Source organism: Monodon monoceros, unplaced genomic scaffold (assembly GCF_005190385.1).
Source record: "Monodon monoceros isolate NGI ecotype Baffin Bay Population unplaced genomic scaffold, NGI_Narwhal_1 Super_Scaffold_18, whole genome shotgun sequence".
NCBI lineage: Eukaryota > Metazoa > Chordata > Mammalia > Artiodactyla > Monodontidae > Monodon > Monodon monoceros.
Genome location: NW_021703774.1, coordinates 144288882 through 144312845, shown reverse-complemented (window position 1 = coordinate 144312845; position 23964 = coordinate 144288882). Strand labels below are relative to the sequence as shown.

At 44.3% G+C, this 23964-nt stretch overlaps 1 protein-coding gene and 1 non-coding gene across 2 annotated transcripts in view; both read right to left on the bottom strand.

Moving 5' to 3' along the window:
- EIF2B3 (eukaryotic translation initiation factor 2B subunit gamma) overlaps window positions 1-23964 on the bottom strand; it is a 157798-nt gene that overhangs the window by 5503 nt on the left and 128331 nt on the right. Inside the window, exons 7-11 of the mRNA XM_029228142.1 lie at window positions 22302-22429; window positions 20962-21152; window positions 19066-19143; window positions 18357-18505; window positions 3267-3370 (exon numbers count right to left, since the gene is read on the bottom strand). Coding sequence (XP_029083975.1) covers window positions 3267-3370; window positions 18357-18505; window positions 19066-19143; window positions 20962-21152; window positions 22302-22429 — 650 coding nt within the window. The remainder of the gene's footprint in view (window positions 1-3266; window positions 3371-18356; window positions 18506-19065; window positions 19144-20961; window positions 21153-22301; window positions 22430-23964) is intronic.
- On the bottom strand, window positions 17271-17343 carry TRNAK-UUU. Its single transcript has one exon. It is a non-coding gene; the product is annotated as a tRNA-Lys (tRNA).

Below are 23964 nucleotides of genomic sequence, written 5' to 3'. Positions count from 1 at the left end.
GCCTTCCATGGAATCAGAGAAAAGGCTGGTGTTCTGAATCCTATTTTTAAGAAACAACCAACAGGGGCTTCCCTGGTGGCGCAGTGGTTGCGAGTCCGCCTGCCGATGCAGGGGACATGGGTTCGTGCCCCGGTCCGGGAAGATCCCACATGCCGCGGAGCGGCTGGGCCCATGAGCCATGGCTGCTGGGCCTGCGTGTCCAGAGCCTGTGCTCCGCAACAGGAGACGCCACAACAGTGAGAGGCCCGTGTACTGCAAAAAAAAAAGAAACAACCAACAGGCCTCAGATGCTCAAAAAACAAGTTTCTCTGCAAGCCAAAGGTAGGCTTGGGTGAAGTGGTATGCTGAGCAGGGGAAAGAACTAAGACCTGATGTTCCTGAGGAGAGTAAGAGCCATAATATGGAGGCCAAACATATTTTTCCTATTGGTCCGAGAAAGATGGACTAAAGGGAGAAAAAGGGTATCAATGACCAAATTCTGCTGGGCAAGCCAGGAATGGCTTCTTCTTCTGGTCTTTTTGGAGGCTGTCGATAGTTCAGGCTGAAGACCCAGTTTTGTCATGTACTAGCTATGACCTTGGGTAAATTTCAACTTTTCAAAGTCTCAGTTTCCACTTCACCAAATGGGTCAATAATGAATCCCTACCTTAGATGGCTTTTATGAGAATCCAATAAGACAATGCACGTGAGAACATTTTAAAGCTGTAAACAATAGCTGTAGGCCAGTGGCACTCTAGGAGGGCAGGGCCATCCATGCCTCCTGTGCTGGAGTTCAAGCTGGTGTCTCAGCCCTCTCACCTAAACTCATACTCTCAGCTGGCACGGGATCACAGCAGAAAGTACCAATAGCTGGGGCACTGCTGCTGACCAACACTCCTGTTCAAAGATTCTCTGGTGAGACGCTGGGTGGAGTCTGTCTCCTACTAACTGAACTAAAAATGCCAGCCTTCCCTGCAGCTAGGGCAGGGGTATAGGATCTAGGCTTGACCTGTTAATGCAGCCACCACAAACCTTGGGCTGGGCCACCACACAAAAAAGTAGGAACCAGAGAGAATCCACCTGCTGGGCGGCTGGAGTAGCACTGCCAGCTGTGATAACCAGTGTTCAGCAAGGATGGCAGCAGTGTCCTCACCAGAATGATTTGGAGTGTAAATCTTGGCTGTAACCCATTTTCTAAGCTTGATTCTGCAACTATCTTAGAGCTGTGAGCTACCTACCTTTACAATGAATTCTTTATCAGCTTAAATCAGCCAGAGTTATTAGTTTATGATGCTTATAACAAAGAACCTTATTGGTAAACTAGTGACACCCAGGAAAGGCCTCTTAGAAATGACAATTCTCACACGTAGAAGAAGAAAGCACTTGAAATGTGAGAAGAAAGGCAATGAAGAGGAGAGTTGCATCTAGTCTCAAGTGAAGAAAAAGGTTGAAGGGTGGTTTCAGGCCAAGGCCACATCTCCCCAGTTCATTTATTGGTGTTGCATGTGGTTCTTTCATCAGCGTAAGTTTAGAAGAGAAGCCAGAAGAGATTTCATGATAACTGCAACTATCTCACAAATGCCTTTCTTGGAACCCGAACTCTCTGCCCTGAAATGCCCCCATATTCCCTTTATGGATCCAAAATTCATTCACTCATGTCTCCCCTTCCCACTATCTACGATAAACCAGGACCTGTTCTGAGAGCTAGGGATACATATTGAAATAAGTCAATCCTTGGCCTGAGGATCTCAGTCTAGTAGGGAAGGTAGATTCATAAATAATAGCCATAACTTGTGTATGTACTTTAATAAAGGTACTGACAAAGGAGCAGAGGAGGAAGGAATGCTCATTTTGACTGTGGGGAATCATGGGAAGAGTCAGGGAGAGAAAGCACTTGGGCAGAGTCATCAAGAATTCCAGAGAGAGAGGGGGCATGTGCAAAGGCATGGAGAGGCACAAGAGCATGGTGTGTATACGGAGCTCTAAGTCCCCTGGTATGCTCCAGAAGCTGTTTGTACTCCTCAAAACAAACATTTAACTGTATTTAATTCTCACAACAATCCTCCAAGATAGGATTTTTTTTTTTTTTTTTGCGGTATGCGGGCCTCTCACTGCTGCGGCCTCTCCCACCGCGGAGCACAGGCTCCGGACGCGCAGGCCCAGCGGCCATGGCCCACGGGCGCAGCCACCCCGCGGCACGTGGGACCCTCCCGGACCGGGGCACGAACCCACGTCCCCCGCATCGGCAGGCGGACTCTCTCAACCACTGCGCCACCAGGGAAGCCCCAAGATAGGTATTATTGTCTCAATTTTTCTAGTTTCAAAAATCTGAGGCCAAGAAATTAAAAACTTAACCTGGTGCACATCCAGTGAGTTGCACAGCTGAGATCTGAACCCGGGTCTGTTTCAGTCTAAAGCTCACAAGGGAAGCACACAACTTTAAAAAGGGAAGGAGAAAAAACTGAAGAAGGCCTCTACTTACTGGGAGAAGGAAAATGATGTGGCTTACACCAATTCAGAATTGGTGGGTTTAGTTCCTTCAGCAACTCCCCTATCCCATCCTATTTTAGGTTTAGGAATAATCTGAAAAGGAGTGAGCCATCCTTACTGATCGTGAGCTTTGTCTACTTTTTGGTTAAAAATACCCAGCCAAATTATGGACCATTCAAATTTGACCAGCCCAGCAGGGAAATCCTGATGTCTGCATGTCTCTCTAGCACTATACAGTCTTTCTACAGCTACAGTGCAGAGCTCGCTAACAGTAAAGCTCACAGCATCATCGCTAAGCAGTTGAGGATGGCTCTGAGAAAATGGCTTCTGAAGAAGCTGCTAACCTTCTTCCAGGCCAAGAATCTATGGGACTCTCTCTCTTAACTATCAGGTCAGATGAGGTACTCAAGGACTGCAGGAGGCCAGAGCTAGTTCCAGAGCCTTTGTTGGATCACTGGCCCTTCTCTCTTACGCCTAACAGCCACTGTAAAGTATTGGTGCCAATCTGGGTCATCAGATCTTTCTGTTATGTTTTCAATTTTTTGGTAGTAAGGCTGCATAAATATATATGAGCTTATCTAACAAGATAAATTCTTAAAAATGGAACTGTAAAGTCAAAGTTAAAAAAATTGACAGTGATGTCAATCCCCTCCTAAAGATAGCTTTATCAATTTATGTTCTCACCTGAAGTGTATGCATATGCTTGTTCCCCAATTCTCACCAGCACTGAGCATTATCTGTGTTACTGTGATATGTAAAAAATGGCACCTGTGATTGTAATTTGGTTTCTGGTTTACCTTTGGCTTCAATCCTCTGGCTGCTTCCAATTAGGCAGTTCTTGATGTCTGCTCCCTTCTCGATTACAGCATTGTTGCAGATGACGCTGCCCTGGATGTTGCTTCTGTAACACAGTAACCAAGTTAGGGAGTGTCCCTGGCTCTCATCACTATCCTTGTCACTATGGGTTGGGGGTTCTGGCTCCTCCATATGCTAGGACTAGCTGGCCAGTCCAGTTAATGGCTACAAGCTTATCATTAGAAGACAGAATGGCACAGCTGGGCCAGGAGAGGACTGGGCTTTAGAGAAGACCAGAGTTTGTATATGCTCATAATGATATTCCCCCAAAGCCTGAAAAGAGCAACCAGTCTGCCTTCAGTTCTTTAGGCACCCCAGACTGGGAGGTCTAAATTCCATCCAATCTCTCTTCCTTTGGTCTGGGGGTGGAAGCTGGCCCTGGTCCCTGGGCTGATCCATTGCTCCTGTCTCTCATCTGGGAATATATACCAAATTTCATTGGAGGCTCAGATCCCATGAATCTTCCCAGGAGATCAGCTATGGAAACAGTGGGTGCCCCACAGCTCTCATCATAGAACCTGGTTAATCAAAACCATACTCGTTTAGAAAAAAAAGGATGCTTTTTAAACCAACTCCATGCTACATAAAAGATTACTCATAAAAGCAACACTCTCAAGAGGAGCTCCACTGGCTCCTAGCATTTGAATGTGTTTAAAAAGCATCTTCTTGGCTTCTGAGGACTGGTGGGTGGGGGAAAAGTCCTTTTGAAAATCTTCACTAGCATTTATTGCATATCTACCTCAGGCCAGGTACTGTGCTAAATATTCTATACACATTACAGGAGTGACCTACAAATCTAGCCATTTCATCAGTAAAATCATTTGGGACATTCCTAAATCATTCTGGAAGTACCATTTTTACCTCTGATGTAGTAGAAATAACAAAATTTTACAGATGAGGTAACAGATTAAGAGAAGTTAAACCATTTACCTAAAACCACATAACTGCCAAGTAGGAATTTCAAAACTAAGTCTGCTGGACTCCAGAATTCATACATTTAATCATAATGCCATACAAAGAAATTAAGGGGGGACTTTCTTGGTGGTCCAGTGGTTAAGACTCCACACTCCCAATGCAGGGGGCCTGGGTTCGATTCCTGGTCAGGGAAACAGATCCCACATCATGCCGCAACTAAGAGTTTGCATGCCACAACTAAGGAGCCAGCAAGCCGCTACTAAGGAGTCCTGGCACAACCAAATAAATAAATAAGGTTAAAAAAAAAAAAAGAAAGAAATTAAGGGGAGAAAAGGCTAGAGGAAGCCTGGGACTGCCTAGTTTTTTTTTTTAATTTATTTTTGCCTGCGTTGGGTCTTCTTTGCACACGCAGGCTTTCTCTAGTTGTGGCAAGCAGGGGCTACTCTTGGTTACGGGTGCACAGGCTTCTCATTGCGGTGGCTTCTCTCGTTGTGGAGCACGGGCTCTAGGCATACGGGCTTCAGTAGTTGTGGCACGCGGGCTCAGAAGTTGTGGCTCGCGGGCTCTAGAGCACAGACTCAGTAGTTGTGGCGCACGGGCTTAGTTGCTCCGCGGCATGTGGGATCTTCCCAGGCCAGGGCTTGAACCCGTGTTCCCTGCATTGGCAGGCGGACTATTAACCACTATGCCACCAGAGAAGGCCTGCCTAGTTGTTTTTTTGAGCCAAGATGGCTCTGTGGAAGGAGGTCTATCCTAACAAGGGAATATTTAATACCCTAAAGAGTCAGAAATGGGCAGCTGGAGGGGAGAAAGAGGTGAGTAGGAAGGATGTGAGTATCCATTTAAACAAAACAAAACACCAACTAAAAAAAAAATCCTCAAGCAACCCAGGAGGCGTGGGGGATGGAAAAGAGGCCATTCCAAGGACTAAAACTATCATGTACAGGCCATTAAAAAAACAGATTCTTCCTTGGGACTCCCCTGGTTGTCCAGTGGTAAAGAACCCACCTTCCAATGCAGGGGACGTGGGTTCAATCCCTGGTCGGGAAACTGAGATCCCACATGCTGTGGGGCAACTAAGCACGTGCACCACAACTACTGAGACTGCATGCCTCAACTAGAGAGCCACGTGCCGCAAACTACAGAGCCCATGCGCTCTGGAGCCCACGCACCACAACTAGAGAGAGAAAACCCACACGCCACAACTAGAGAGAAGCCCACACGCCACAACAAAAGATCCCATGTACTGCAACTAAAACCTGACGCAGCCAAAAAATAAATAAAATAAAATAAATATCAAAAAGAAAAAGATTCTTCTCAAATGCCAAAACTTTAGTAAACTGCCAAAAAGGAATTTTAGCACTTTATGGCATTCCAGAGCCTTCTTTATCTCTATTCTTCTAGAAGGTTAAAGCTTGTCGGAAAGCAGCAAAAGGCCAAAGCCACAGCACCTCTGTGGTGTGGGCTAGAGATGGGTAGAAACAGTTTTAGGTTTTTTTTGGCTGCACCATGCGGCATGTGGGATCCCAGTTTCCCGACAAGGGATCGAACCCATGCCCCCTGCAGTGGAAGTGTGGAGTGAGTCTCAACCACTGGACCACCAGGGAAGTCCTAGTATTAGTTTGTTTTTTGGCTCAGACTCAGGATACACTCAGTGGGTGGGCATTAAGGGACCTTCCAGCACTTTCCAATTTGCCCTCTGCCTGAGGAAAAGCAGTCCAGTCAGCGGTTAGGGTGACTCCTGCTCCTAGGGGAAAATTCACCCCAAGAGAAGAGTAAGGAAGTATAGAAAGCCTCAGACACAGAGGCTTCTGAGACATAGCAGGCTTACAACTGGCTACTAGTTTGTCACTGAAACCAGTCTCATTTCTTTTTTCAAAATGGGAGAAAGGGGATGCTTCCTACTTATTCGTTTAAGAGTAGTAGCGTGCTCTGGAGTTAGGCTAGGGGTAAACATAGTCAGCAAACAAGAAACCGCCAACAGGAACTCCAGCAGCCATAATTAGAGAGTACTAAATGGCTATTTTGGAATCTGGGACACAAGTGGGAACCATTTCTGGAAGGAAGAATCTGGAATGACTGAGGTCAGATTTCTATAGCAATGGATAGCCTGGGTTCTCCTTATGTTTAACAGGTCTGATTAAGGTCTCAGGAACCCCCATATTGCTTTATTGCTTGTCTCATCCAGTTTGTGTGTTAACTCCCTCTGAGACAAATAAACCACCACTAGAGAGTCTGCAGACGTGATAGGGAAAAAGTGGTTGATTGATGGGAAACTGGGGGCTCTTCTGAAGCTCTTGTTCAGTGGATCTGTGAAAGGCTTTGAGACGACAAAATGCTTAGTGAGTGTGAAATCTTTTCTACCACTTGTTTCTTCAATTGTTTCCCATGATCATTGTTGCAGTCACAAGTCACCTAGCAAGGCTGAGGTAATTTGGAAAAATTTTAAGCCAATTTAGCTTTCCTCTTGTCCAGAAAGAACTCCAACGTTAAGGATTTTACAGGTAGTATGTGTGTTTGCTCAGGCTGGAGGGGAAGGACAGACACTACCATATCAAACAAGCCCCCCTCCAGGTCGCCAATCCACAGTAAAGACCTTGCCTTTTCTCCTCAGTGCTTAAAGCAGGAGGGGAGGTGACTTCCTATACAGCTCATGAAAAGACCTGGCCCCAGTGCCAGAACTACAGTTTCTGAATCCTACTTTTAACTCTCAGCTTGGTACTAAGGACTCTGCTGTGCCGATGCCTGGCTGTGTTCTCTAACAAGCTGCTCAGAGATGGCTAAGATTAATGGGCTTTTGGTCCTCACTTCTTGGTGGTGTCAAATTTTAAGCAAAGCTGCAGGCCTTGAGAAATTACCCCAAGAACCCTAATGCTTCAGTGGAGAGGAGGCCATGAGAAAAACAGAGGCCTATTGTAAGATCACTGCCAAGATACCATAACATATGACAGGAAGAAGAAGCCCTCACCTGGGAAGCAGAAGTGCCTCCAAATTCTCATTCCTCCTCTGGCTTTAGTTAGGACTTTCTTCAGTTTATTCCAGGAGAGAAGGGAACTCACATAAATCTAATGTCTAATACAGCTCAGTCACTACACAAAGCACTTTATATTTATTATGTAACCTAATCCTTTCAGCAAACCTGCAGGAATGGTGGTATTTATTCTAATCTTTACAGATAAAAGTGGGGCTCACAGAAGTTAAGCAATGTGCCCAAGCCTACACAGTGGTAAGTGACTATCCACGGTGCCATGGGCTTCTGCCTCAGCTGCTGACTGGCAGTGTTTGGTAAAGAGCCATGAAACTTCTTAGTTAACTCTGAGGGCAAGCAGGTTCTTCTCTGGGGATTAGCTGGCACGCTTTCTAAACTTACTCATAACCTTGGGGAGAAAAGAGCAAGGAACTGGAGATACACGTAGGCTTTTTAGGCATGTGACTAAAGGTCTCCTTCAGCCCAAAGATTATGGCTGAGTTGCCCATATCTCTCCAGATGCCAGAGGCTCCTAATCTTGGCCCAAGAGGCCCTGGTCCAGGTGTTCCTCTAGATGAAGAACATGTATTATTTTTAATGAGATATTTCAGGCATGCGCAAAAGTCCAGAGAATATACAGAACACCTGTGTACCCACCAAAAAACAATACAAAAATAAAGTATTTTTCTTTATTTCACGTTTCCCTCCTTCTCCTCCCAGAGGTAACTACTATTTGACTCTGGTATTTATTGTTCTTAAGCATTTTTACTACATATATTAGTAGACAATATATAGTATTCTTTTGCAAAGTTTAAAAATTTTATATAAATGCTATCATTCTCTATGTATCCTTCTGCAACTTGCTTTTTTCCCCTTCAACATCATATTTGTGAGATATATCCAGGTTAATTCATGTAATGAGATACAATACTTGAAGAAACAGCTCACTTTCTTCCTGTCTCTGGTCACTCTTGCTCTTGGGTCCTCTAGATTAAAATGTACTGGCTCCAGTGAGCAGGCTGAACATTTCTTCCTTTTAGTTCTATGTGCCTCCCTTTACTATATAAAGGTTTAGTAGTGAAAAATGTCTTCCTCCTCAGAAATCTAATTATATTCCCTAAGCAGAGGCAAAGAAAAAGGGCTCAGAGGGAATAAAAGTAAAGATGTAACAATATTATTTTTTTTAATTTATTATTATTATTTTTGGCCGTGCTGCGCGTGGCTTGTGGGATCTTAGTTACCCGACCAGGGATTGAACCCAGGCCCACGGCAGTGGAAGTGTGGAGTCCTAACCACTGGACAGCCAGGGAATTCCCAAGATGTAACAATCTTAAAAGAAATAAGTTATAGTAGTCTAAGAAGATGGGCTTAGTGCAAATGGTTACAAGTAGGGAATGAATCAAAAGTCCGAAGGAGTCCCTTAAGTCCAGGGGATCTTGCCAAAGTTTTATAATTTGGTTTTTTTAAAAGTATGACTGGGGCTTCCCTGGTGGCGCAGTGGTTGAGAGTCCACCTGCCGATGCAGGGGACACGGGTTCGTGCCCCGGTCCGGGAGGATCCCACATCCCGCGGAGCGGCTGGGCCCATGAGCCATGGCCGCTGAGCCTGCACGTCCAGAGCCTGTACTCCGCGACGGGAGAGGCCACAACAGTGAGAGGCCCGCATACCGCAAAAACAAAACAAAACGAAACAAAAGTGTGACTGAAGAAACATGGACAGAATTCTTTGAACAATTATGATCTTTTTTCAACTCTAACTGCTACAGACTTAATTTTATGTTTAAGGGAGTTCACTTTTATACTCAGCCTGCCCATTTGTCAGTATTTTGTTTCATTACTTATTGGCTATATTATGTCTTTGAGTAGAGTTTTCCAGAGGGTTCATTGGTGACAAATCTCCTGAGCCTTGGAGTATTTCTGATGATTTTATATTTCAACCATATAGGATTCTTAGGTCACAACTGTTTTCCTTCCAAATTTTCTAAATGTTGTTTCACTGTCTTCTGGCCTTAAATGTTGTCACAGAAAAGTATGAGGCCAGCCTGCTTTTCTCCCTTCTATGTGCCTTGATGTTTTTTTCCTTCAGTTCTATGTGCCTTGAGATTTTGCAAAAGTGGTGTTTGCCATTTCTCCTTTAGATCGTCCATGCCCCTGTTCCTTATGCTGGTCAAATCTTGGTGCTCTTTTTGGATCTGACCTAAATTTCATTGTGTCTGGCAGATATTCTTTAGTCTGTGTATGGGTACTTGGCAGTTATCTAGTTTTATTACAGATGAAGCTTCCTCTTCTGGTTTTGTTTGTTTTCATTTTGGTGAGTTTGAAGGAGTAAAGCACTTACTTCATGACTTTTTCTAGAAGTTGACAGGGCTCTTTTGACAGATAGTCAGTTACAGTAGGAGGGCTTAAATTAGGGATCTCTATTTTTCATTCAGTAAATACTTACAAGGTGTCTAGTATATAAAAAGTACAGTATTGGGGGGACTTCCCTGGTGGTCCAGTGGTAAAGAATCCGCCTTCCAATGCAGGGGACACAGGTTCGATCCCTGGTCGGGGAACTAAGATCCCACATGTCGTGGGGCAACTAGGCCCGCATGCTGCAACTACTGAGCTCACGTGCCTCAATGAGAGAGCCCACGTGCCGCAAACTACAGAGCCCACATGCCCTGAAGCCCACACGCCACAATTAGAGAGAGAAAACCTGCACTCCACAACTAGAGAGGCCTGCACGCCGCCGCAACTAGAAAGAGGCCCGCGCGTTGAGGCAATGACAGATCCTTTGTGCTGCAACTAAGACCCGATGCAGCCAAAAAAAAAATACAGTACTGGGAGTTAAGGGATACAAAGACATATGAGGAGTATTTCTGTATTCAAGGAATTTACAGCCTAGTTGAGGAAAAAAGAAAGATGCAGTGTCACATGAGCATAAGTAAAGTGATGGGCGCACAGGGAACAGAGAGGTGGGAGAGAGAATTTCTGGCTAGGAAAATTCAAGAAAACTGCATGAAGCAGTTAGAATACATGTGGGACCTTGGAAGATGGGTAGGATTTCTACAGGTAAAGATCTCTAAAGAGAGGCAATTCAGGCACAGTGAATGTCAGGGATAAAGGGGAGTGGAAAAGTAAGGGGCTCAGTGGGTAGGGCAGTGAGTTGAGTGTCAGTAAAGAGGACACTCAGGGTAACAATGAGAAGCAGCAATACTGTATCTTGTTTGGCTTTGAGGGCTGCACTTGCTGCCTGTAGAAAGCATGGAAAATCCAGGTGAAATCCTGGTTCCCCAGCCTGCCTGCATGTGAAGGTGCTACCCTAGACTGCTGCTTGGGTCATTCACCTTGGACTAGGAGGAAATGCAGGAGATGTTAATCAGGACCAGAGGACCAAAGATGCAGAACACAGGATTGACACTGAAGCCTCGACAATGAAGTTTTCACTTCACTTTTGATTGCTGAACATCAGCTGTCATATAAATTGGAAATGGTTGAAAATCAGAAAGACAGGCAGGAGGCTTCTCTGCATAGTCTTGCCTACACCTTCCCCAAGGTGGTCCTATTAGTATCCTTTAAGCCCTGAGGACCTTGGGCAGGTGTCCAAGCCACTATCCAGAAAGTCTTAGCAGCTCACCAATGCTGGCAGAAACAAGCAGACTAAGAATATGAGAAACTCCTTTCTAGACAAATTCATGCTCCTACTGTGCCATTTAGTCCAGATGTAATAGCATGAGGATAATCAAGTCTCACATGACTGCAATTTAATCACCTTTCCTAAATTTACTATAAGTAATTAAAACTAAATGACCCGGGGCTTCCCTGGTGGTGCAGTGGTTAAGAATCTGCCTGCCAATGCAGGAGACACGGGTTCAAGCCCTGGTCCGGGAAGATCCCACATGCTGCGGAGCAACTAAGCCCGCAAGCCACAACTACTGAGCCTGTGTGCCACAACTACTGAAGCCCACACGCCTAGAGTCCGTGCTCCCAACAAGAGAAGCCACCACAACGAGAAGCCTGTGCACCACAATGAAGAGCAGCCCCCACTCTTCGCAACCAAAGGAAAGCCCACGTGCAGCAATGAAGACCCAACGCAGCCAAAGATAAAATTAAAAAAAAAATTAAAAAACAAAACAAAACTAAACTAAATGACCCAAAAATAATGGGAAAAATTTCATATGGGATGCAAGATGTCTCATCTTATCACCAGAAGCTAACTTGCAGGGTTGGGTAGTCTCTAATGGCCTTCCTAGTCATTAGTCCCATGTGGGCTGCCTATAGCTTCACCTAAGCTTTTTTAGTTGGAAAAATAGTAGCAGCCACCATCTAAACCTCTACTGTTTCCCCAGCTAGAAATCTTATTAGGCTATTCAAGATTATACCTCCCCCCAAACAGCAACTGACTCTGGGATATTATGCTAGGTCTTTCTATGAACTTCTCTCATAGAAATAAGCTGGAGTTCCTTACAGAGCCTTAGTTTCCTTACCAAGTCTGTTCATGTCAATTCAGGACACTAACAGTGGGCTTTAGAGAGCTGCTCCTTTGTCTGCCCACCCACAGGAGGGGAGGGAGAGGTTACCAATTAGAGCAAACAAGAAAGTTATGGCACTGTCTCCCTTGGAAGGTCTGAGGCAAGAGGAGACAGAGTGGAAGTTACAAAGCCTCATGAGCTACTCTAGAACCAGGTGATCAAATGGATAAAGGCAAGTGTAGTTCTGGTTTTTAAGAGAATGGTGACATCTCTCAGTCTTATGTAGGAATCTGGAATGGGATATAGAGTAGCACAGGAACAATAAGAAAAAAGTCTGGATTGCCAAGATTTATTCATTGTAGAAATGCAGAAATTGAGCTGGATGATTTCTAAGGCCCCATCTCATTCTAACATTCCAGGACCCAGTGTTGGAGCTAGATCATGAGAAACATGAGAAACTCTGAAGTTGAAACTTGATTCTAAAACTAAATCAAGAAGAAATAGATAACTCAAACAGACCAATCACTAGAAATGAAACAGAATCTATAATAAAAAAAAGCTCCCTACAAACAAAAGTCCAGGACCAGATGGCTTCACTGGGGAATTCTACCAAATGTACAAAGTAGAACTTAAACTGATCCTTCTCAACTTCTTCCAAAAGACTGAAACTTTATTCTAAAGGTAATGGGGATTCTTCAAAAGTTTTTGAATAGAACATGGATATGATCAGAGATATTCTTTAGGACGACAACACTGGCAACATGTCATCTCTGTGAGGCGAGATAAAGTAATGAAGAAGAAGATGATAACAGCTAACATTCTTTGTGCCAAGCACTAGTCTCAGTGCTTTATGTCTATTAACTCACTTAGTATTCCCAATAAACCTATGAGGCAACCCAGTTTTTACCCCATTTTATAATGAGAAAATCGGGCTCAAAGAGGTAAATCCAATCCCCTAACTGACTAGTAAGTGACAGACCCAGGATTCCGTCTGGCCGTCTGACCCCAAAGCTCATGCTCTCATCCATAGGACCAATGCTGGAAGGGTGGATTTGGAAGAGAAAGAAAAATGGAGACAGGAAAATAAGTTAGAGAACACAGTGATTCAGGAAGAGGTCTCTGGGTCTGACCTCTTTTCCGAACCTCTACTCACAAACTGGCTACCAGCTACCTCCACACACCTGGATGTCCTACAGGTACTTCCAATCCCATGTGCCCCGCACAAGCCTTATCTCCTCACAAATCTGCTCCTCCCTCTCCCTTCCTCATCTCAGTGAGTACAGCACCATCTACCCTGTTTTCCCAACTAGAAACCTGGGCTTCACCGACCAACTGTCCTCTCCCTTGCCCCTTACATTCCTTCCTTGCTCGTTCCTTGTCAGTTACCTTAGATTCCTTTACTTATGTCTACAATTACTGATGTTCTCCAAGGTTTTGTCTTGGTTTCTTTTCTTTCAATGCCACACACTGTTCCTGGGTGGTCTCAGCTGTATCCACGGATTCGGTTACCACCCCCATGCCCACCGCCCCCAATCTGTACTTCAAGCACAGGCTTCTTTCCCGAACTCCAGTCCTATACAGCAAGTGCTGCACGTGCCACGAGCTCAACTTGTCACAGATGGAATGTGTCATTTCTCTGCTTCCCACCCTGCAAATCTTGCTCCTTCTCCACTGATTTCTGTCTTAGAGACTGGCACACCAGAAACCTTATTGCTCCAGCAAGAAATCTAAGAATTTTCCTTAATTTCTCTCTCTTTCACCTCACATATCCAGGCAGTCATCATGCTTTATAGTTTTTACCACCCTGTTACTTCTCTCCATCTCCACTGCTATTGCGTTAGTTAAGGACCTCTTCCATTTTACCAGGATTATTTCAGTAGTCTTCCTGCCTCCATATTTACCCTCTACAGATCATCCTCCTCACCACAGCCAAAATGATCTTCATAAAATGGGAATTTAGTCATGTTATTCCTTTTCTTTAAACTCTTAAATTACCACTACCCATTAAACTCCTTAGAGGATAGTCCATGATTTGGCTTTTGTCCATTTATATGGCCTTGTCTCCTGTCATATCCATTTCTTTCTGAATTCTATATTGTGGTCATTATGAATCATTTACCATTCTTTCACATAACAAATATTTATTGAGTTCCCGTAGGCCTTCAGGATATAACAGTGAAACGGAAAGATAAGGTACTTACCATTCTCAAACTAACATCTTGTGATAGACAGGTAAACAACATAAGGCCAGACAGTGATAATGTTATAATGAAGAAAATAAGATGTAACAGGGAGTGCTGGGACAGGTTACTTCCGAGAGGATAGTCAGCAGAGCCTCTTTGTAAGTGGTGAAATCTGAGCTAACAACAAAATGAGGAGCGGTTTCTGAAATAAGATATGCTCTCTCACACTTTATATTCTTGATGTATCTAGAACATTCCTTTCTCCAGCCTGGGGGGGCTCTACTCATTTTTCAAGATTCAGTTCAAGAGTCATTTCCTTAATTAAGTCTTCTCTGACCCTTTCCTCTTCTGTGGCCATACAGATTTCTATCACAGCACTTGTAACTTCTTGTTGCGTATAGCTTATGAGTTCCTTGAGGGAAGAGATTGAGCCTTATGTAGTTTTCTGTCTTCAGTTGCCTACTACATTCTTCAGCATAGAGTGAGTCCTGAAGTGTTTGATGAAAGGGTGGAATCACTTGAGACAGGTTTCTATTATCAGTGCTGTGCTGGAGCCAGCTCATCCTGCTTGGGAGAGCTGACTGGTAGCGTCTCTTCCCAACTCAGTGTTCACTGACATCACTGGTCATAGGGGAAACTTTGTATCATGGGAATTGGAAAATGCTACAAATCAGGCCACTTATTTTTTCCTTTGGAGAACTGGTTGTTAACAATTTATCAGCACACCATTGGTAGCAGTGTACCAGAAAAATTTCTGGCTTTTTTTTTTTTTTTTTTTTTTTGCAATTAAAGTTATACATGCATGAAGTTTAAAGCAAATTGTTCTGGCGGTTTTATTATGAATAATAGTAGTCCCCTGTTTCCTCAACTCATTTCCTTCTTCCCAGAGACAACTCTTTGACTTCTTTTTGCTGAGTATTTCAGTATTTACTTCCATGTCTATAGATAATAACATGCTTATATTACATCTTAATTTTTCAGTTTTAAGCATTGTCAATAGACTTCCCACAATGGAAGATGAGGATTTAGCTTTCCTTTCTCCCCACCACTGCTCCCTTTTTCCCTTCCTACCCTTCATCCTTTCAATATAGCTATAGCATAATTTTGGTCAATGCTCAGTGTTTATTATGACTGTGTTAATTCTATTTCATAGTTGAGCCACATAGCAAACTCTGATGCCTTCTCCTTTTTTGTACAACTTTTTTAAAAACAGAGTTAATAACTGTTTTGTTTTTGTTAGTGTTCTATGTTATTACTAATTCAAACCTTTTAGCCAGTTGTCTAAATTTTTCAAGATGTTTATATATATCTGGCATTTTATCAGTTTCATCTTCCTAAATAAGTGTTTCCTGGATTCCACTCTGGACTAACTGCTCCCTTTATGCTTCATGCATAGCAGTCACCCTTGGATCTGCCTTCACCGTCACCCCATGTATTCTTTTTGCCTTATTCTGAGTTGGATCTCTTGTTTCTCATCTATCTCCTTTTGGTTTACTTTTCATTTTGGTGGGATACACCTTTTCATGTCTGAAAATGTCTTTACTCTACTGTCACACTTCATTAACACTTACCTTGAGTACGGAATTCTAGGGTGATTAATTTTCCTTCAGAATTTTGAAGGCATTGTTCTATTACCTTCTAGTTTTCATTGTTGCTACTGGTAAGTCCAAAGCCATTCCGGTTCCTGATTAGTTGTATATGATCTATTATTTTCTCTTTGTAAGTTGGTAGCATGCTTTGTCTCTGACGTTCTGAAGTTTCACAATGATGTGGGTTTATTTTTACCATTGGGCTGGACCCTTAGTAGGCCCTTTCATTCTGTAAATTCGTATCTTTCAGTTCTGGGACATTTTCTTTTTTTTTTTTTAATTTTATTTATTATTTTTGGCTGCATTGGGTCTTCATTGCTGCATGTGGGCTTTCTCTGTTGCGGCGGGTGGGGGCTACTCTTTGTTGCAGTGCGTGGGCTCCTCATTGCGGTGGCTTCTCTAGTTGTGGACCACGGGCTCTAGGTGCACAGGCTTCAGTAGTTGTGGCATGTGGTTTCAGTAGTTGTGGCTCACAGGTTCTAGAATGCAGGTTCAGTAGTTGTGGTGCACAGGCTTAGTTGCTCCACGGCATGTGGGATCTTCCCAGACCAGGGCTCGCACCTGTGTCCTCTGTGTTGGCAGGCAGATTCTTAACCACTGCGCCACAGGGAAGCCCTGGGATATTTTCTTATATTATTTCTTAAACAATTTCCTTCTCTGATTTCTCAGCTCTCTTTTTATGGAACTCGTATTCAGATGTTAGACATCCTGGACTAGTCCTCTAATTTTCTATAATTTCTCTTCTATGTTCCATCTCTTTACCTTTTTGTTCTACTTTTTGTGAAATTTCAAATTTACCTTCCAATTCTTTTATTGAGGTTTTCCTTTTTGTTATCATATATATATATATATTTTTTTGTGGTACGGGGCCTCTCACTGTTGTGGCCTCTCCCGTTGCGGAGCACAGGCTCCGGACGTGCAGGCTCAGCGGCCATGGCTCACGGGCCCAGCCGCTCCGTGGCATGTGGGATCCTCCCGGACTGGGGTACGAACCCGTGTCCCCTCCATCGGCAGGCGGACACTCAACCACTGCGCCACCAGGGAAGCCCTGTTATCATATTTTAAATTTCCTAGAGTTTGTTTTTTGTTCTTTGAAATGACAGGTTGTTTGAAAGCATCTTTCTCTCCCTGCAGAGTCTCTCTTTTTAAGTTGCTTTTTTCTATCTGTTTGATTTGGTCTCTATCTTTCATGATAGAGGCTTTCTTTAGATCTCTGGTAATCTTTGATTATCTCTTCATATTTAGGAAAGGATTCTAAAACAGCACATGAATGGAATTTGCCATCCATAATTTTCACTATAGGGTGATTTGACTGGGCTGTTAGAAATCTCTCATGTAAATAAATTCAGGTTCTTCTTCTTGGGCTGGTCAAATTCACCAGAAAAGATTCTTTCAAACTCCTGACAGAAGGCTATAGGCCTCTTTGCCAGGGTTCTTCTGGGAGTCGTCAGGAAGTAGGCTTAGGGGAGGACAGGTCTTGGTGGCCAATATCCCCAACGGTCTCCAACTTTCTTGGTTTTTTATTATGGTACTTTTCATTTCCACCCTTGTCTACTGTCTTCCATCAGCCACTCTTCCTAAAGAGCAAAGGCTTAACCTTTAGTTCTATCCCTATGTACTGCCTCTCCCCAAAATGCTTCGCTTAATCCCTCAAGGGCAGCTGTGAGAGGTAGTTCAGCTTTTACTGGCCTCAGTCTTCCCCTATCCTTCTCTCCTATCAGTTCCCAGACAGCGAAATCAACAGACGTCAGAGCTAGAATCTATCTCAGGCTGATCTAGCCTAGTGGTGGTTTTTTTTTTTTTTTTTTGGCTGTGCTGCACAGCTTGTAGGATCTTAGTTCCCTGACCAGGGATCGAACCTGGGCCCCGGGGAGCAAAAGCACAGAGTCCTAACCACTGGACCACCAGGGAATTCCCTAGCCTAGTGGTTTTTTTTTTTTTTTTTAGCGGTACATGGGCCTCTCCCGTTGCAGAGCATAGGCTCCGGACGCACAGGCTCAGTGGCCATGGCTCACGGGCCCAGCCACTCCATGGCATGTGGGATATTTCCGGACTGGGGCACGAACCCGTGTCCCCTGCATCGGCAGGCGGACTCTCAACCACTGCACCACTAGGGAAGGCCCCTAGCCTAGTAGTTTTCAAAATTTGTTTTATAGATCAGTTTTCACATTCTATAGGAAGGATAAGTGCCCCTTCCCCACTGTATTCCAAACAACTGTGCTTTTATCAGTTTTAAATAATGAGTTTCTGCTTAAGATTTATCTTAAGAAAAAGTTTCCTTTCTAAAAAGTCTGAAAACCATTGGTAATATCTTTCCTCTCTTCCACCACTAATGTTTGCATTTTATACAAGGAAAAAACCTGAGGTCCATACAGAGGAAGAATCTTATTAAGCATCATTCAAGTCTTACTCCAAGTTCAGGCTGTTCATACACTAAGATTTTAGGGCATTCTAAAGCGTCTTAAAATGGGGAAAGATTCTCTATAACTTGTAACAGAGAAGCTCTCCCTCAAAAATGGAAAGTGTCTTATATATCCATTCCTCCTAGGCCTCTGCTTTCTTCAGGGCTGCTGTGGGATGCTGAGATAGGGGAAGGTGACCCTTAGACAGTGGTACAGTGTCATTCCAGTCCTGCCAGTGGCTCACTACTGTGGCCATCCCATCAAGTAGAATATCAAAGCAAGAGAAGGCTGCTTCTCCCAGGACTACAACTGTCGTAAGTATGAGAAGACTGATGGAAATGCTTTCAGAGACCATATTAAATATTATGGAGCCAAAACCAAGGCCTAGGCACTATTCCTTCTTTCATCCTTTCCCCTTTCTTCCTCTCCCCAAGCTGACTCCTTTCCTAGGCTGGACTGGCCTCCAAAGCCTCCCAGAGATACCAGGGGCCTTGCCTCAAGTGGGTACAAGGGGCAACATACCCTTCCTCCACGGTAACTGAGTTCATGAGAAGGCAACTGGTGACAGTCACTCTATCTCTTATGACACAGGATGAACCAATGACTGAGTGCTTAATGGATGACTTCTCTCCAATCTGTGTATCTGGCCCAATGAGGCTGTCAACTCCAACCTGCAAAAGGCAAATATAAATATAAAAACTTGTCCACCCATCTCAACCAACTGCAAACCAACCCTCCAGATCCCTTGAGCTGGGTCTAATGGGATCTTTCCCAAAGACACTTTAGCAAGAGGGATCATCATCAGTATTTCTCAGGGCCACAAGGTCATATAATATCTCTGACACCAAATCAAACTTACACACTCATGCACTTGTGTATACAGACGTGCTCTCCTGAAGACAGTGCTCAAATCAGGGTAAGAAGAGGGATAGAGATGGAAAGCTCCTGTGTCTGAGTCCAAAGACTATATAACGGACCTTCCTTAGAGGGTCTGTGTGGCTGGGCTCAGCACCTGTCCAGGCAATCTTCCTGAGTGCCTGGGCTGGAAGGTAAGATTTTATAACCAGAACTCAGTTTGGGATTTCCCTGGGGCCAATGAGGTTCAGGGATTGACCTGAGGAGAAGCTGGGAGAAGCTGGTTTGGGGAGAAGCCCCAAACCAGCTTCTCAAGAACAAGCCTCAGTACACCCAGACACTGTCCCATAACTGCCCTGTCCAAGGTAGCACTTACCAGGTGTTTGCTGACAATCTGGGCTGATGAATGGACCAGTGATTCTTCCGGACAGATAACAGGTAGCAATTTGGACACCTTGAGGAAAGAGGTTTGGTCACTAAAGACAGACCAGAAAACACCTGAAAGCACCTTAAGTAGAGCCCTGTGTCCAGCAGAGATGTGGGGAGCTTGCAGCCACAGCCTCCTGTCTGGATGAGGCAGGCTGATGCATTTCCCCTAGGACAGGGATTGTTTGCACAGCAGCTTCTAGATAATCTTATCCTCAGTTTCCTAGCTGAGAGTCTCCTCCCTGAAAGTAATGCCACCTCCCTCAGCTGGGAGGCTGTGAGACAAGCCTTTGAGCTACCCAGGCAGCACTTGGGAGAGGAGGCCTAAAGAGAGCAAGAAGCTTCCTGAGGCCTGACCACAGTCATCCTAGGTTCCCGCTCACCTCCTGGACTACAGTGGCCATGCATGAGGTGAGGACGGGAGTAATGTTAGACAACTCCACAATCAGGACAGACCCTGAGAAGGCATCCATGTTCTTCACCAGGCAAAATAAAATGCTGAAGGGGAAATTCACACTATTCTCTTTCCAGTATGAGAAAACTGAAAACGTTATGGGTATGGAGTGTTTTTATCTCTGGACCCATTAGGAAGGCACAGATAGTGTGTCTATCTGTGATTCTCCAGCATGGGCAGAATGCTGGTCGGAGCACTGTGTGTGGTAGTCACACTATCTGAGGGAGGCCTTGCTAGACTGGCTACAATGGAGATGTGAAGGCTAATCCCTCAGTCCCTATCCCTGGGATCTCCTCTATTACACTTCAGCCAAGGCCAGTCAGGCCTGTCTGATGCACAGCCCCTGCTGACACTTCAGAGGATACTCCTCTGGCCTCAGGCTATCCGTGGACTTGCTTTCAGACCAGTCGGACAGACTCTAGTCACAGAATTGAAGAAAGAGAACTAAAAGTCAAATTAAGGAAGCTTTCTATATCTTTAACCCTAAATTGGGGCTAACTTTACCCAGGACTGCCCTGAGCAAACATGGGACTAGTTGTGATTTCTCATAAACTCTCTAGCTTGGATTCCCTTGGATTTAACCAATCCAGGTTGAGGCCAGATTGAGGTCTGGGGCTGGGACCATATCTACCACATGGTGTGGGTCCTGAAGATTCTTGAGTCAGGTTTTCTTCAGGGATTCAATCCCAATCCCAGTGTTCCCTTCCTCCTGTGCCTGCTACACAATAAAGAGCTCCTGCACATGCTCGGCCTCTTCACTGTCCCCCTTCTTCACCCCTTGCCTTAACTAAAACCTGGCCTGCCTTTAGGGCACTGCTTCCCCTTAAATAGAAGCTACTCATTCTTCATATCTCACAAACCTCAGGATTAAAAGGGTGGATTGGCAAGATTTCTCATGTTCTAATGCTGTTTTCCAGACACTTCTCTCTCATGGGCATTCCTTCCTTGATGCTTTGCCATCTGGCTACTCTATACTCTGCTCCTTTGCCTCCTTAAGAAAGCTTCCTCTGTGTGCCTATGTTTACATCATCACAGTAATGATTACACAGTATTTATCTGCTTGTTTATGAAGTGCTGTAGATATCCCCATGCCGAGCAGAACAGGAGAAAGCTGTTCAACCCACAGGCCAGAAGTTAAGCCTTCTTGGAGATCTTGGCCTTTCTTTGGAGCCACAGAGGCTCTGCCTCTATGGACCAGACCCCTCACTTCCCCTTTTGCTGTACTTGGGTACCCCAATGGTTTCTCCTGACATGCCAGGTCTTGTTCAACCTTTGGAATGAGAGGGATTCTGAACAAGTCACTGTGTATCTAATGAAGAAATAAGACAAAAGGCTCAGTCTGCTCCTGGGACAGGAACTCCCACGATTTCTCTTCTGAACCCATCCTCTCACCTGTCTGTTGGCTTCCATGTAGAGTCCTAGGGTGCTCACTCGAGAGCAGAGCCCCTCTTTCATGATGTGGACGTAACAGCGCACCTGTGACCTGGACAAATCTTCCCAGCTGTCTCCTCGACAGGCATTCCAGCAGGCATCATAGGGAGCAAAGGTCAGCGTATTGGCTTCTTTTATAAAACTGTAAATATCTTCAGAACAAATACCCAAACCGAGCAAGTACATGCGAGACATGACAGAGAGGATACAGAATCAGTCAAGTTTTGAAAGAGGGTACAGCTCAAACCTCTTCCCCCGCAATGCACCCATGCCGCATGGACCCTGGGGAAATCCCACTAAAACCTGAAAGCCTAAGTCAAATTAAAAGAGGCAATGTGCTTCCTGTACATTTGAAATACTGTATGATATAAAAATGCTTAAAAAGAGGTCCTATAAGCAAGTCTGACTGACAAGCAAGCACTACTAGGGAAAATAAAATAGATGACTCTTGTACACCATGGGGTAGCAGAAGCAACTGTCCAGGCTTTAGTGACCAGCCATGTTGGCTTTGTGCTGCTAGCCTCCATTATCATGTCAGATAGTTGTGCTATGAGAGAAATAGCACAGGACTTGGGCCTCAGTTTTTCAACTCGTACAACAATCATTTGAAATCTTTTATTTTATGGTAAGAAAACTGGGGCTCAGAAGACTAAATAACCTGCCTTAGGTCGTAGAGCTAATAAATGGCAGAGTAAAATTTCAAACCCAGGTCTGAGGTGCTAAGCCCTGATATCTTAACCATCATGCTACACTGTCTCCATTTATTCCTTTGATAAGTACATTTTTTGGAACATCTACTATGAGCCCAGGACTGGGCCAGGGACCAGGCAAGGATATGAGAGCAAACAAGACTGACCTCGTCCCTACATCCTGGAAAGGTGATAGTCTGTTGGCTCTGGTTGGACTGTCATTATACAGCCCTTCACCTTTCTTCCCTTGACAGGAGAGGCTGAGTTTAGTCAGGAGTGGGGCCCCCAGAGCCTAGAGAATAAGGGAACTGAGAAGTGGTGCGCAGAGTTCAAAGTCAAAAAGTTCTAGAGAGGAACACAGCCAAACCAGGGCTGTTAACCAGAGAATGGACCTGAGGCATGATTAGCCTGTCCCTGAAGAGCACAGTGACAGGATTTGCTTGAGCAAGCCCACCCAGAGCTCAGGGAGTGGCGTCAGCTAGCCTGTCCTAACTGTTGGCTAGATGAAAACCTGCTGCCTTGAGACAGGCATCTTGGGCTGGGCTAAGTTGCCCAGCCACTCTTCCAAAGGTATTGTTACCCCTACCTTACTCCACCAACTCAAGCACTGACCTAAGGACTTCAGCTCCTTTTTCTTTAGATCCTCTTCTTTTTCTTCCTGTCCTTGTTGTGATGAAGCTGAGGAGAACTGTTTTCTTACTAGGTATGGAATCAGTTCGCTCCGGATGGAAGTGATTGACCTAGGAAGAAAGAGTGGTCAAACATGAGAAATCTGACTATCTGGATCCAATCAGAATCAAAAACTGCGCATCCAAGGAAAAGCCAAATTCCTTCCTGTCATGCCACCTTGGGACTGATAGAGATTAGAAATGACAAGGATTTGGCAGTTCTGGAGAAGCAGAGGATCTACATTCTCTATCAGCTTCAGGCTGGAGGTGGGAGGGTAGTGTACTGAGCCTGAGACGCCCTTTCCCTGATCTATGCAGAAAATGGTCTTTTACAAGACTTATCTACGAAGCGTGTGCCTGCATGTTTATATGTGTGTGCACGTGTGTGTATCTTAACATGGTGCTTTGACTATTAACTGGCAATAACCCATGAGAAGGTAGAATGCTCTGGCCTTTTGAAAAAAAGTTATTTAAAAAAACATAAAACATTTTCTATAAAGGTCTTGCGTATTTTCTGTAAGATTAATCTGGAGTATCTTAGTTTTTTTGTTGTTATAAATGGTGCCTTTTAAACAATTATTTTCTTCTTCTTGGTCAACAGAAACTCAATTCACTGTATTTTGATCTTGTAGCCAATTGCCTTGATAAACAATCTTAATACTAATATTTTATCTGTAGATTCTGGCAATCATACCAACTGTGTAAACAACAATTTTCTTTCTTCCTTTCTAATCCTTATTTTCCATTATCTTACCATATTGGCTAAGACCTCCAATATACTAATGCGGAATAGAAGCACTAACAGTCATCCTTTTTTTTTTTTAACTTCATAACTCCATTCATTTTATTCACTCGATCGCTGCATGAACAGACACACCTGAAATTTAAAACAAGAGCTTATACAGAGACCTGTTCTTTCTGTAGGCATTAGCTCAGAATATATGTGGGTAAGATGACACAGAAAAAAGTTTAAATGTGAAATGTGAATTTAGGGCTGAGTTAAGGAGGTGCATACTCAGTCTCATATCCGGACATGCTTCAGATACCTCCTTAATGTCTATCTCCAAGACTGAAATGACTTTGTACCTCTTTGAAGACAACAGACCATTCTATCATCTCTTCATTGATGACCAGGCCTTGACCATATGGAATATTGGTGACAAACTCTCCTACTTTAACCAGCAGCCCAAGACCAGCAGGAAAATTCACAGCGTTCTGGATATCCTATCATGTCACATGGTTCTGTTTTTCATCTAAGGATATGTGGTCTCCAGCACTGTTGGTAAATTGGATTTTCCTCAGAAACGGATGCAGCTCCAGATGCCATCAGGTGATCAATGCAGGTCCTGCTTCTGGAGGGCATTTACCTTTCTTCACCATCTCTGCTTTCAGATACCAGAGGAACTGCTCGCCTTTCAAATCATCAGATACAAATAGCGCCACACAGGTCCAGCCAAAATGCAGCAATAACCACATCATTCCTTGAGCCAGGGAGCTGTCCGTAGTGGCCATCTGTTAGAGCGATGAGAACTGGTCTTTATCACTCAGGATGGGATCAAAAGGACCATATGTGACCTGTGGGCTTCTGTAGGGCTCCAGGACTGTTC